At 42.9% G+C, this 14,411-nt stretch overlaps 1 protein-coding gene across 5 annotated transcripts in view; it reads right to left on the bottom strand.

Moving 5' to 3' along the window:
* The window catches only part of AFF1 (AF4/FMR2 family member 1), a 205,807-nt gene that overhangs the window by 36,213 nt on the left and 155,183 nt on the right, over window positions 1-14,411 (bottom strand). For 3 of the 5 annotated variants that reach the window (XR_006606561.1, XM_013058060.2, XM_004756130.3), the window contains 4 exons: window positions 14,269-14,313; window positions 8,971-9,057; window positions 7,996-8,032; window positions 4,656-4,707 (listed from right to left, as the gene is read on the bottom strand). Coding sequence is in view for 4 of the 5 variants with exons in the window: in XM_013058060.2 (XP_012913514.1) it covers window positions 4,656-4,707; window positions 7,996-8,032; window positions 8,971-9,057; window positions 14,269-14,313 (221 nt within the window). In the remaining variant the exon portion in view is untranslated. The remainder of the gene's footprint in view (window positions 1-4,655; window positions 4,708-7,995; window positions 8,033-8,970; window positions 9,058-14,268; window positions 14,314-14,411) is intronic. The other 2 variants (XM_013058061.2, XM_013058062.2) reach the window with 2 other exon arrangements.

The following is a 14,411-nucleotide window of genomic DNA, read 5'->3' on the forward strand; positions in this document are numbered from 1 at the left end:
ATGGGAATCAAACCTCTCAGACCCTGTCTCACTCCTACCAGTTAGATCTAGGTCAAGAGAGCATAAGGCCCAAGGGACATCCTCAACTAGAAGCTTTTCTGGGACAGGACCAGGTCATTTTCACCTTCACATCTTCTGTATCCAGGACTTGGCAGGTAAGCCCGGCTGAACGAGTTCACCCCACCTGCTGAAGAGCTAACAGTACCAGAGAGCTGTGCCCACCGTGTCATCAGAAGTCTCCAGACACTGCCTTTACTTAAGGCCCTGCAGGCTGCCCCTGATCATCCCCTCACGTTCTGAGGGCAAGGAAACGGCTCAGAATGGCCGCAGAGCCTGCGCGAGCCTGAAGCTGGTACGCCCCAGATCTGGAACACAAAAGCCGGCTCACACGATCGCCTTGCTCTGGCCCATAGAGGGCGTAATGGCTAGAAAACCTACCTGACAGGACAGAACCTAAAGCTCCAGACTCCCTGGACAGAGAAAGACTTTGATTTAAAAAGAAAACAGTAATTATGCTGTTGGAATAAAATGGATACACTCTTTTTCCCTTGTGAAAATAGATGAATTATAAACCTTCTATACTTTTAAAATTGGTTAAATGACTAATCTCACTTCCAAACACCAAGACAAAAGCAGCTATTTCAAAGCATATGCCGCCATACGGCCTACCTTGGCACCGTTCAAAAGAAGCCGAACACTCAGGTACAGCAACGCTTTGAACTAACACGTAGACTTAACCACATTTTACAATACTGGTGAGGTACAGTTTTTACTTAACGGTTACAAACAGTCCTCAAACCCCTTTGTACAAATACATTCTTCAGGCAGCTGCTCTGCAAAGCTCAGAGGGCCACGAACACGTTCCGGCAGGCAGGCTTCGGTGACTCAGAGCCCGATTGTTACTGTGTGAAGACACACAAGACAAGCCTTGATTCCTTTTCCATTCCCCAGTCCTGGGCTTGCCAAAGACTTCACTGCCAATAGTCTGTAACATCTCAATTCAAACCCCAAAACTCCTTAAATAAGCTGATTTTTTAGATCAACATTTCCCCCAATTCGGCCATACATTTTATTTGGGAAAGAGCAAGTGAAGGCAAGATCATGGTAATTAATAAGTCACACCCCTGGTATTAGGTGCGTATAAGATGGCAAGTAATACTTTTCAGAAACCGCTAACGGAACATGTGAGAAGGTGTGAACTTGAACAATCTCACGAACTGAAAACTGACTTGAGGATAGAACAGGCAACAGAGGGCAGAGAAAGAGAAAGAGGCTGGGCTCCAAAGCAGACGTACGTAATTCCCCAAACCTAAAATTCAATCAGGCTGTGATTTCCTTTTTTTGATCAAGGGTGGAAATAAGGACTGCAAATGTTTTGCAGGAGCCGGTGGAAGGCGACAAATTATGGAGAAGGCTCCACATATAGGAAATGAAAAGCTGTAAAAGCAAAGCTCAAGAAGTTGTGCTACTGCGTATGAGGGGAACTGTCCAAATGGGGACAGTGGCTGGCATTATTCAAATTCACGGAGGGATGGTCTATGGGAGATGATAAACAAACAAGACGGGAAAGGGACAACACACAGAGTAATCACGGTTTCGGTCGATAAAGTAAAAATTGCCAGAGGTGTAAAAGACTATTTAAAATCCATGGATGGGGGTGCCTGGGTGGCTCAGTGGGTTAAAGCCTCGGCCTTCAGCTCGGGTCGTGATCCTGTGGTCATGGGATCGAGCCCTGAATCAGGCTCTCTGCTCAGTGGGGAACCTGCTTCCCCCTCTTTTTGCCTGCCTCTACCCCTTACTTGAGATCTCTGTCTGTTGAATAAATAAAATCTTAAAAACAAAATAAAATAACCATATTCAATCTTTCAGTCCATTTTAAATTAGTCTACAGTCACTTACTACAGGAAATTAGCAGTTACGATCAAATGTGAGACTTAAATGGGCCTCCACAGGCTCCCTCAAAACCATGCTTTGCAAAGGCAAAGGAACTACTTCCAAGTTGTCACTGACTGTAAGAATTACAACTCCTGATGTTTTCAAATGGCTTCAGAGCCTGCTGCAAGATCTATCAAGCCCCTTTAGATGTGGCAGAAATTCTCTGCCTTCCTCTCTCATCACTCAGACTCCAGATCACATGTCACCTCCTCTGTGAGACCTTTCCTGACCTCCCTCCAGGAAGTACTGCCACCACCCAAAAGAACTGCTTGCTCCCCAAGCCTGTCACCATCACAGCACCTAGTCTGTACGACATGCCCCCACATTAAGTTACAAGACACAGAAGACAAGAATTCTGTCTTAGTGGCCACTGCTTCCAAGTACCTAGAGCAGCACCGGGCACATGGCATGCGTTCACTAATTATGCCCCGAACGGAGGAGTGGAAGCAATTTTTGGGAAGATCTCCAAGTCACCTGGAACCAAGTCCAGAGAACAATATTATAAAAGATTCCCAACTACTAGCAACTGAAAGAAAAAGCATTAAGACCTAGATTGATTTTTTAAAACCACAGTACACATGATTCCAAAATGAACATTTTTTCGCCCTGACATTCCAAGTGCATGAGACCATCTCTCTGGCCCTCTGCCACTCACATAGTTTCACTGCACGCCCAAGAGCCTTCACGCTGACACTAGATCAGACTGACCCAGAGCACTAACAGATGGGACATACCAAGTCTGAAACCAGGACTGCACTTTCCAAACTAACTGGGACACAGGAGTGATTTCTTTCCGCAGAGGTAAGCTCCGGGATCCATCCCGGCAGCCCCGCCCACCCAACCACAACCAGAGCCCCCTCCTTCTCTCCAGAGCCCCGCTACCACTTTCCTCAGTCACGCTTCCCTTTCCTCTTCACCTCTATGGGCCCAGCCTTCCTCCCCTCCTTCGGTCTCCCAGGATCATAACAAATAACTCTTTTCCAGGTGATTTTATATATGGCAAATGAACAGTTCTGTAAAGAAAGCACAAAGAAGCACGGCTGTCACACACTTGCAGGCACCTTGGAGTCAAGGCCTTGAACTCAGAAGGAGGACGGCCTGGCTCTCTGAGGAGCAAAACCAGCACAGAAAATGGCTCAAGACCCTACCAACTCCCAGTGCCTGAAAGCTGATGGAAATGGGTGTGAGAGGGTGTGATGTTGGCCTGCAAGGTCTGAAGCGGCTTCCTGGGTCCCGCTCCCACCCAGTGGCCTTTCCTCCTCTTCCCACAGGCTCAAGGACACGACCACTGGCTTCCCTCCGTGCTGCTGCCTCCACACACTGCTCTGCGGGGAACCCCGCCTTCTCTTCCTCCAGCCAAGGGGGACGCAAGCTCTTCAATCCCTCCTTCCTTGCTGCTCCAAAAGACAGACAAGCGCCTTTTACCGTTAAAGGGCTTTACTACCAATCATTACAGAGAGCACAAGGTGTAAAACCTGGGGGGACGTTCGAGCTTCCACAGAGTCGCTACAACTGTGGTCCCTCATGCCACAGTATCTGTTCTCCACCAGCCAGCAAATGGTTTAACAAAGCTCATCCTTATTCCAGAATTCAGGAGCCAGTAACATTTAAAAAGGAAGGAAGAAAGAAAGAGAGGAGAAAAAGGAAAGAAAAGGCACACAAGGTTAAAAACTTTTTTGTTTTTTCCTGGTAAAGGACAATAAAAAGCAGCAAAAATCTCACCATGTGCCAGGACCACAAATGAAATAAGTTTTATTAATGCACCAAAAAGTCCATCCTTCAAACTGTAATAAATTAATCTTTATAAAAAACATAAAGGATATTGCCATATTGTTCTCTTTTTCTTATTTTGCAATAGAGAAGTGAAACAGGACATCGAGGATCTGGCGCTTGGGAGCAGTGATTTAACCGGGTCCCACATTCAGTCACAGTTAAAAGATAAAACATCCTCTCTGCCTCGAGGACACAGTTTTTTCAAAATATCCAGCCCCCAGCAATGAGCCCTTCCGAGATACATGGAACCAGTGGCACCCAGAGCCCAGCTGGAGCTTTACCCTGACATCCTGGGAGGCTGGCAACTCCCGGTCAGCAACTGATTAGATACTGAAGGAGGATCAGTTTGTTCTCAAAACCCTTTTGCAGTCGGATGAAAAGAAGTAAGTATTACTTCAATACCATCAAGAAATGACAATGTGGGTTTAATCGCTGACTTAAAAACCTTTTTTATGTACTTTCAACTGTTCTAAACACTCCAAATGTATCTAGACTTACTTGGCCTTAATAAAGAACAGCTGGGCAACATGACTTGTTCTTTATTACTTAGAACTAGGCCAAAAAAGTGGCAAAAAAAAAAAAAAACAAACAAACCCCAACTCAAATTGTACACAATCCCTAAAATTTGTTTTCCACAGCAAAAGCTATTTAAGACTGAAATTTATAACGCTAAGACCTTCTGTTTTCCACAGTTAATATGTAAAGAATGGCTCAAATGCCTTTCTTTTGAGAAAACCCCTTAGCAAACTCTCTTCTGGTGCCTTACCCTTCAGCAGAAGAACTTAATCCAGGCACAAATGTAGGGCACTGCTTTGTTTTATAATGCAGCGGTAGTTTATGAAAGTCATTACTTGAAAGCAGTAGAAAAAAATACAAGCAATGGATTTACATGGGAAATGAATGATGTCACGTTATAAACTTTTAATTAACGAAAGCATTTTACTTACGATGTCCCCTGCTGAGAATTAGTGTGGATTTTTGAAGATGTATCATATTGTTCTGTGAGGGGAGGAAAATGATCAGAGTAGCACAATGAGATACATTCTTGAGTTTATTCGTTACAAATCCCCCTTTTTTTTTGTGCTGTCCCCCTGACCCCAGTCCTCACCTCTTCTACCTGAACACTTAGTCTACTTCAACTCAGTCAACCATGGTGCCTGCTATATGCACTGCGCTTGGTACAATCTCACCATTATAGAATACCACTTATGTTACCTCTAGAAAGACGACTTGCTCAGAATCGAAAAATCCTAGCCCTGCTGGCAGCACGTCCTACCCCATGGCTGGCAACTTTCCTATACGCTGGAGACGTGACTTTCTTTGATGTCAGCTGGCAGTGGGGGACTCCCATGGAAGCCCCAGGACAGGGCAGTTCTCACTCCCACCTCATCGGCCCCTCCCATCTATCAGTGATTTACTAGCACTCCCTTTCTGCAGCCTCTGACCTCTGTAGAGTGTGAGTTCCCTCTCACCTGTCCCCCCATTATTCAACACCTGCCCCCCCATTCACTTATTCACACTGCCTCGTAGACACAAGATGTGCAAGGCATTCGACCCTATCCTCGATGAGTTCGCAAGTGACTGAGGAATGTGATAGGCACAAAAATATCTCCAATGGCGGGCAGTGTGAGAGGAACACACAAATTAATCACATAAATGAACTGCCCCAGGAATCTAAGAATGGTCTCTCTACTGGTAGTGACTAAAAGAAGGCAAGTCAGACAAGGAGCAAAATGAACTGTGTCACAAAAGATGGGTGAGATTTTGACAGAATGCTGGCCCAAGGGAGAGGGGGAGGATGGCCTTCAGTAGGAGACAGTGCGAGCTGGGGCTTAGGAGAGGGAAGATTTAAAATGGCACAGACTCGGTAAAGGATGGGGTGCAAAATGTGTGGACACCATAGGAAGACAGGTGAAGGTCAGATTTAGGGAGTGCTGAATGCCAGGATAGTAAGTTATAACTCTGTTTGGCAATGACACACCACCAGTAACAGGGACATGACAGACTCCTCAGAAAGACTAGTGGTGCCACCTGGTAGAACCTAGGAGCTTCCCTGGAAGGGAACGTGCAATATTAACTGTGGAGGCAACAAACTATCTTCGAGGAAGCTGCTTTAGGCTTGATATAATAGGGAACGGGAAGTGGAATGGAAATCCGGGAGCCTTGTAGCAGGGGGTTGAATGAGATTTCCCAAAGGGTCATGTGGAGACCTTGCAATTAATCACGTCATCCTCACGGTGGCAGCAGCTCTTATATGGTGTTTGTAACTGCTTCCCCTCAGGGCTACTACACACTGGAGGGGCTAAGGTCACAGTTCTCCTCACTCACAGGGACTCTCATATACTGGTCTTCACAGGGTTTGAAGCACCACAAGGCTCTGGTTGTCCTTAGGCATACTACATTCTCCAGAGACTCCAAAACCTTAGGATAATTCTCTCTTCATCCAACATACAACTAGACCTTTCCAGGGTTCAACTAGGCCGACTCTCACAAAATAAACAAGGTTCCCCGGAACATGGACAGACAGAGTGGCAGCAGCATGAAAAACCACAGGATAAGCATAGATACAGTGAGCCAAGACCCACTGGAGACGTGCCAGGCTCTGAAAATGCCTCGGAACAAGGAGAGATGGGCCCACACTACTCCACCTGCTGGCCGAGAGGGCCACCCATCCTCCACCAAGAAAGTGCTTACCAGCTCCTCTTCAGCTAGATTTTGCTAAAAGGGGAAATCAAACAATTTAAAGGCTTAAAAGGTCTTTCTAAACCAGGAGTCAGCAATCATCAAAGCTGTAACCCAGTGGGAGGCATCTGATCCACCAGCCAGACAGCCCTAGCAAATGGGGAGCAGTGACAGCAAGGGGTAAAGGGGCATACAGCAAGCCTGAACACAGCTGAGCCAGCCATTCAGCAGAGACCTGTGCCACTCCACTGCTTATCTGTCTCTGGAGAGGCTGCCAAGCTGCTGAGAGAAAAAGATGCCCCATCTCTGCAAGAAGCCATTATTTTCTGTTAATTTTACTTTGCCGCTTTTACAATACTATGGCAAGATGATCAGGTTTCTTTCTCTGCATTTGGGGGAAAATTCAGTTATGAGCTTTTTGCAATGTCTCATTCGGTATCTAGAGCAGAGGATGGCAAACTTTTTCTATAAAGGTCGGACAGCAAATATTTCAGACTTTGCATGCTGTACCTTGTTGCATAATAAATGAACAGGCATGGCTGTGTCCTGAGAAAACCTTCTTTACAAAAACCAGCTGCAAACAGATCAACTCTCAGGATATATCTCAGGATATGGTGGGCCCACCCCTGCTCTATAGGAAAGAATATTCTGTTTCTTGCTTTCCTCATCTTTTCTCTTCTCCTCATATCCTTGCAATTTAAACTGTAAAAAATACAGGGAATAAATATAAGTGAGAGAAAAGAAGGAGGTGGGGAGATTTGAGGAAGAGTCATCTCCATGGAGTACCTCTGTGTAACCTTCTCCCAACATACCTACATACCCTACTTCATTGTCCTTTTTTTTTTTTTTTTTTAAGACTAATACTTCAGAACTTGGACATGTACCATATATTTATAAACAAAATGACTGCAGGGGCGCCTGGGTGGCTCAGTGGTTAAACGGCTGCCTTTGGCTCAGGTCATGATCCCAGCATAGGGCTCCCTGCTCACTGGGAAGCCTGCTTCCCCCCTCCCATTCCCCTGCTTGTGTTCCCTCTCTCTCTGTGTCCATCAAACAAATAAATAAAATCTTTTAAAGTGGAGGGGGGGGGTGGCTGGGTGGCTCAGTCGGTTAAGCATCTGTCTTCAGCTCAAGTCAACATCCCACGGTCCTGGGATCGAGCCCCACATCAGCCTCCCTGCTCCATGGGGAGCCTGCTTGTCCCTCTGTCCCTCCCCCTGCTTATCTCTCATGACCTCTCAAATAATTAAATAAAATCTTGAAAAACAAAAAACAAAAAACCAAGAACCACACAAAATACCCCAACCATTTCCGGGTTGCAATGCTTTCAGAGTCACATTCATGATGTGTGGATAGATCAGTAACTGTATTTGTTATAATTATGACACATTATATTTGTCAAGTGCTTTACCAGGACATCATCATTAACTCTTTGCAGCAATCTGAAATTCCACCTAAAGAACAGCTTTATGCTTGTGCTCCCTTCCTAGTCTTTCAGAACAGGAAGCCCTCATCTGTGCTGGGCTATTTTTCATTTTATTTTTTTTTATATTAAAACAACAAAAGCTTTGCTTTGGTCTCCAATGCAATGAAAGCTCCACTTACTTTGGTTTTGGGTTGCAGAACTGATGTGCTGAGAATCCTAGAAAGAAAAAAAAATCTCTAGTTATTAAAATATTCTGCATCATTGCTAACTGTGATAAACACTGATAAATGGGGTTTATTTTTTCTACTTATTACTTATTTCTTCTATTCTTACCTAGAACTTATTTTTCCTTGGATGTTGAGCAAGCATCTATTTATTTATTTCCATAAAGTATAATGTTTGACCTTAAAGCCAGTAACTAAGAACAACATTTAAAAAAACTATCATGAGAAAATATGTAAAGTATCTAATATGACTAATTCAGGTCTGGGTAGATATAACCTCTTTTGAAAACAGTATCATGGGAAGAAATAGCATTAATATATTAACAGTATGCATGTATACCAACCTGGACAGAACACAGATCTGAAGGTGCTATTCTATACCCTGAAGCTTATCCCAAAGTACAAATAAGCAAAGGAAAATGGGAGTGTTTAAAACACACTGCTCAAACCGACTTCAATGGAAACATCCAAGTCAGCAACTGATCCACTTGTTATTAAAACCAGCACTAACGTAGATGATCACAGCAAACCTCAAGAAAATTAGGAGGCATGAGAAGTCTAAGATCTACGTGTTACACATGTACCTAAATTCCGGATGAGGAATCAGACAACTACCTTGCTTACTTTCCCTGGACTTCTGTTTTCCCATGTCTAAGTAAGAAGACTCAAATGAGAGAATTGACTGAAAAGCCCCCAAAACTTTCATAAGCTACAAAACCTTGTACAAATATATATAAGATGTTCTTACATAGTTTGGAGAGTGAAGTGTTTAAAAACATTATGAAGCACTTTAAGAAGCTAAATGAGTGGCAAATTTAACCTAATCTGTGAAGATTTCAACAGTCAGTACTAGATTAATCTAGCTCATAACAATACTTCAGACTTTGAACGGGTGTGGATACAGTGCCTGCTGTACTTGGAAGGGATTACCTTTGTGGGAAAAGGAAATTTGGAGGGCTCAGCTGTACTAGGCGTGTGTATTGCTGTCAAAGGAGGCGGCCATGAGTGGGTCATTTCCTGGAAAGAGATTTGGAAAAGAAAGAAAGAGTAAATTATAAATAGAACACTTATTGCTACGTAAGTTAACTTTTTAAACTGAATGTAAAGTGCACTGGTGGTAAATAAAAAGTGGAATCTTAAAAGTTATTTTACTTTTTAAAAGTCTCCTACTTAACGGGTTATGTTCAAATGCTGAAAACCTCCAACTCACCAAAGAGAAAGCAGTTCAAAGGAGAAAATCGAGAATATAGAACATAGACGGTCTTAACACTGTATAAAGCATATAAACAGTAATGGGTATTAACAGAGCTTATGTAACTGGGAGCATGGAGTCTCTACTCAATGCTTTCTTTCTCCTTCAGCTTCTTTATTGCATTTCCTGGAATTATTTAAGTTCAAAGGAAGAAGAACTTTCCTGTTTGACTTAAGCAAACAAGTAATTCAGGTCACTTGTTCCACTTGGGAGAGTTTTAATGGATTTGACCCTCCCCTGATACACACTATTAGTACATACAAAAATTTTTTTTGGAGGAAGGGGCCTTAAAAAATTACCTTCCCTTTCCAGTAATAGAAGTTTCACTTCTATTCACTATTTTCATGGAGGCAAGATTTCTCCCTCACAAATTAATATATTTATCGACATGAATTCTTCTTTTCTAAGCACACTCATGACTTAATAGTCCGTTTGCTAAAAAACTGGGGGGAAATGGGTCAGATTAAACATGTCTAATCACAAATACACGCATGCATGTGCACACACACTTTGGTAAAGCACTAAAATGGCATTGGAGATCATTCATATCAACTCCTTTTTTTTTTTTAGGATGTTATTTATTTGTCAGAGAGAGAGAGAGCACAATCAAGAGGAGCAGCAGGCAGAGGGAGAAGCAGACTCCCTCCTGGGTGGAGAGCCCGATATGGGTCTCAATCCCAGGATCATGATCTGAGCTGAAGGCAAATGCTTAACTGACTGAGCCACCCAGGTGTCCCTCAACCCCTTCATTTTTATAGATGAGAAAACAGAGCCAGAATGACTGGATCAGGCTAATGGCTGAGAACACACAGCATGGGTTTGCTCCTCCGGTCTAAGAGCAAGAAGTTCATTCCCACATGTGTCACACTTGCCTGGGAAACTGGCTTAACGATGGACAGGCAACTTCCTACCAGCAAGCTGATGACCCCAGACTGTGCTGAATTACTTCACTTGTACAACACAGTATATTACAGAACACTACACTCTTTTCAGAGTGCGGATAACCTCTCCATTACCACAGAAATGCCACCTGATACTTGAACAACTGGAGATGGATCTCTAGCAGTATTTCCATTCCCAACCTCTGCACCTTCTCCCTTGCCTTTCCCCACAGCCACTCTCTGGGCTGTTATCACCCCAGGACAGACATAAGTGACCTGCCACAGGGATAAGCAAAGTCTCTAAGGCTAGCTTTCTTAATTTTTGCTAAAGGTGAAGACATACTCCTGCCCACAGACTAACCCTCTGTTTTGTGCAGCACAAAGGAAGAATTCTGTCCTCAAATCCCAGACTGGAATCTGAACTCTGATCCTTACCAGCCCTAGGGAACCTGAGGTGCCTGAGCCCTCTGGCACCTGTTCTCAGTGAAAGGTGAACTAAGACCACTTATTTTCCCGAGGGGCAATAACTTATGTAGTGTCTAGATACATGGTCATAGAAAGTACTTAATAAATTAAAAGCATCCTAACTTCTAATTAAGTCTAGTTTCTCAAGAATTTCAATACTGCACCAAAGACAGCTCCCTGCTGTTTTATTTAATTTAATATCCTTTAAGGAATGGGATCATTATATTGCTACAATGTAAAAATGCAATTAATTGAAGTGTTTGAAAGTATCCCCTCTCTTCGTTTTCCAAGAATTTCTTTAGAATCCCAATGGTATCTATGACTTTTAGTCACCAATTATTCCCAGAAAATGTCTATTGTACTCACAATGCCCAAGGCTGCCCCAGCTATTAAATTAGGCCGTTGGAAAGTGCATAAATTCTTTCAGGCCCTAAGTTATTTGCCAAGAGTCTGAAAGAATTTATATACTTCCCTAAATGCCTAGCTTATTGGAGGGAGTTAGGCCTTAGGAGAATTGCGGCCATAAGGTGAGGAGGCTGCCCAGAATTGCATGCAAGGCCAGGAATGTGCTACCTACCTTAGCAATAACTTATCATCACACCTGCCTCAGTCTTGGCTTCCAGGCACCATGGATGCTATAGCTTCTCACTCTCCACCTTGCTCCTTCTGCTCTAGATACACCGTCTAGCTCCTGACGCTCTTCTATTATATACCGACCTGTTCCCACCTCTAAGGTTTTTTGTATTCTTTCCTCTTCATTCACCTGCTGTAGGACTCAGTACTTAGCAATACCTGACATTTTTATTACATAATTATCTTTCCCCACAATCCCCTTTAGAACAAGAACTCAAGTCTTCTTCATACAGAATCCCCAGTGCCAAGGAAAGTATTTGAGGCTTAGTGGGCATTTGTTGCATAAATGAATGAATGAACGCTAGTGTTGCCATTGACTGTCACAGCGTCACTGAGAGGCTACACCGAGGTCATGTCCCCGAGAACTGCATTGATTTTCCCAGGAGGCTGCCCAGGGCATCACACTGTAAGGGGACACAAGCTGTTTCCATACACCCACTGAGGACATGAGGGCACAGTGCCCTGTCTGGAGCTCATATGGGACCAATTCCTAGTTTCTAGTAGTGTCTATCTGGTATCTCCTTACCCCATTAGCCTTCAGAAACACAGGCCACCCCCTACCCTTCATTAAAACACTTCCATTTTTAATATTTCCACCAAGAGAACCAAACAGTATCTATCATCTACGACTGATTTTTTTCCGTTAGGGAACTATTTACTGCTTCTATTGCCCATCAGAAAGATTTGTGTTAGGATTCTTGGCGATCTTCATAGATTGCTCGTACAAGAGAAGAACAAGGACCATGAGGCAGAGGAAAATATCGGTAAGAGAGGGGGAGCTAGATCACACACCAGAGATCATCTATTAGCCCAGGGCCTTCAATTTACTAGCAAGGGAGCTAGATCACACACCAGAGATCATCTATTAGCCCAGGGCCTTCAATTTACTAGCAAGGAAACCGAGGCTCAGGGCAGTACACATGATGTAGCTGGAGCTCCAAAGAGAGGAGAAAAGAAAGGGCACAGACTCCAACAAGTCTCTGCTATGCAAAGGCCTGTGCCCCTCCTCAGTCCAGGACAGCCTTCTGTCTGGTTTCTGTACAATTTACAAATGAAAATACTCCTCTGGTTGCCTGCATTAACCATTCACTTTCATGTATTTCCAGGTAAGGAAGAACCCATCAAAGTGATGTTGGCTGAGAGGTGGAGAGTTTATTAAATGGGTTTATTAAATTAAAATTGTTCATCTGGTGCTCTAATACCATCATCCTAATTAAGGGATTCCACAAGTAATATATTAACCCACATCAAAACCTAAGAGTAGCATTTGACATATACAGAAGACAAACTTATCTACATTGTTGCATTTACTTTTGTAGTAACTATAAAACAAATCACATACACTTTCAGAGAAAATGCTAAACCTTATTTTATAACTAAGTCATCTGTTGTTCTTATGACTCATCATACCAAAGGATTTCAGAAATCCCAGAAGGAAAGGATGAAACAAAAGCTTGATCAAGATAACCTGTTTATTATTAATCGTTCGAGTTGCTTCAGAAATACTGCTCAATTCTAGCAGTACAAAGCATGTTTTCTTAGAGATATTTCTTTCTCAGAAGATCCTAACTTCAAAAGTAGGGGACAAAGAAAAAAAAACGATGGGACTACTTTCTATACTTTCTAAACATCTGGGCAGGCACTACCTTAGTCAAAATTTTTCCAAGTGAGAAGGTAAGCTATAGAATTACTGGTTTCAGGGGCGCCTGGGGGACGCAGTCAGTTGAATGTCTGAGACCCTTGGTTTCAGCTCAGATAGTGATCTCAGGGTCCTGACATCAAGCCCCGCACTGGGCTCTGGGAGGAGTCTCCGTCTCCTTCTACCAAACCAAATCCCCTGATCGCACTCTCTCTCTAAAATAAATCAATAAATCTTTTTTAAAAAAACAAAAACAAAAACTTGGTTCAGTTCCACCTTACTTTACAACAGACTCCCGTCCAAGTACTAACCAGGCCTGACCCTGCTTAGTTTCCGAGATCAGACGAGATCGGGTGGAAAATTAAAGGAAACAACTGGGCAAGCATGTATTTTGAGGGAAAGTGAGCAGTGATGACACAAATGAACAGGTCCATGCGTCATGTATATTTCCACTTCAAAAATAAAATCAGAAAACTTATAGTAAAAGATAAAGCAAGAATATCATTAAATCCCACACAGAGGAATGTTAAAGGCTGAAGAAAAAGGATGAGAAATAAACAAAACCCTCAGTTATTACTATTACAGTACTTGGGGGGCATTAAATTTAGCTCTAGATTTCCTGGAAATTAAAGCCCAAATGGGAAACTCAACAACTTATATAATTCTTCTCTGATGAAAAGAAAGCATGCTGGTTCATGAGGAGAATGGATTTATTGTTTCCTGGAGCTGAATTCTAGGAGGCATTTGTTGTCCTTGTACAAAAAGCCTTGAACCCACACATGATAGGTTCAATGATGTATCTGCAGAAGCAGTACAACTGTTCATGGCACCATCTCAAGAAACAAGAGTGAAAAATAACCCTTCATGGTAGGCTTACAGATGTCCATTTACTTTCTACTGTTTTTTTAAAAATTCCTTTAAAAATCCATGGCCTCACTAAAAATGAGGCCATACCTATCGGGTGTGACCTACAAAATACCAAGAGGGATACATCCAGCACTATTTAACCCCTTAAATAAAGAGGTTAAATAAAGAGGCCTTTTCTTCCTGAGAAGTGAGCCACTCTTTGGGTCTTTATGAATAACCATCAGAAAAACCTGAGCGAGGTCTTGAAACTCTAATCCAAATGCCTTGCAGCTTGTAGACTTCACTTTAATTAATAGAATCTGTCAGAGACTCCATTAGGCTCTTAAGAGACCCTCTGTTCCTATTCTGGTTTATTTTGCATTGGAGGGTGTGAGGAGGGAAACTGTTTGAAGGGGTTTGGAATGGAAACTGTTCATTAAAGTCAAAGTCAATGGATATCCATCTACTTCCTTCAGTATTTCTTCAAATGGAGAAACAGTAAAGGAACTCACCTTCAGAATCTCTTCAACACAATGAACTTCATTGGAGTAGGTCTGCTAAAAGTGGGGGAGGGGAAAGAAGGAAAAGCTTAGCACAAATAAAATCCAACTCAAGAAATGGTACTAGTGGGTGCTGGTATTCATCCAGCAACACT

The sequence above is a fragment of the Mustela putorius genome, unplaced genomic scaffold (genome assembly GCF_011764305.1).
Source record: "Mustela putorius furo isolate JIRA1106 unplaced genomic scaffold, ASM1176430v1.1 tig00000382_pilon_pilon_pilon, whole genome shotgun sequence".
Classification (NCBI taxonomy): Eukaryota; Metazoa; Chordata; class Mammalia; order Carnivora; family Mustelidae; genus Mustela; species Mustela putorius.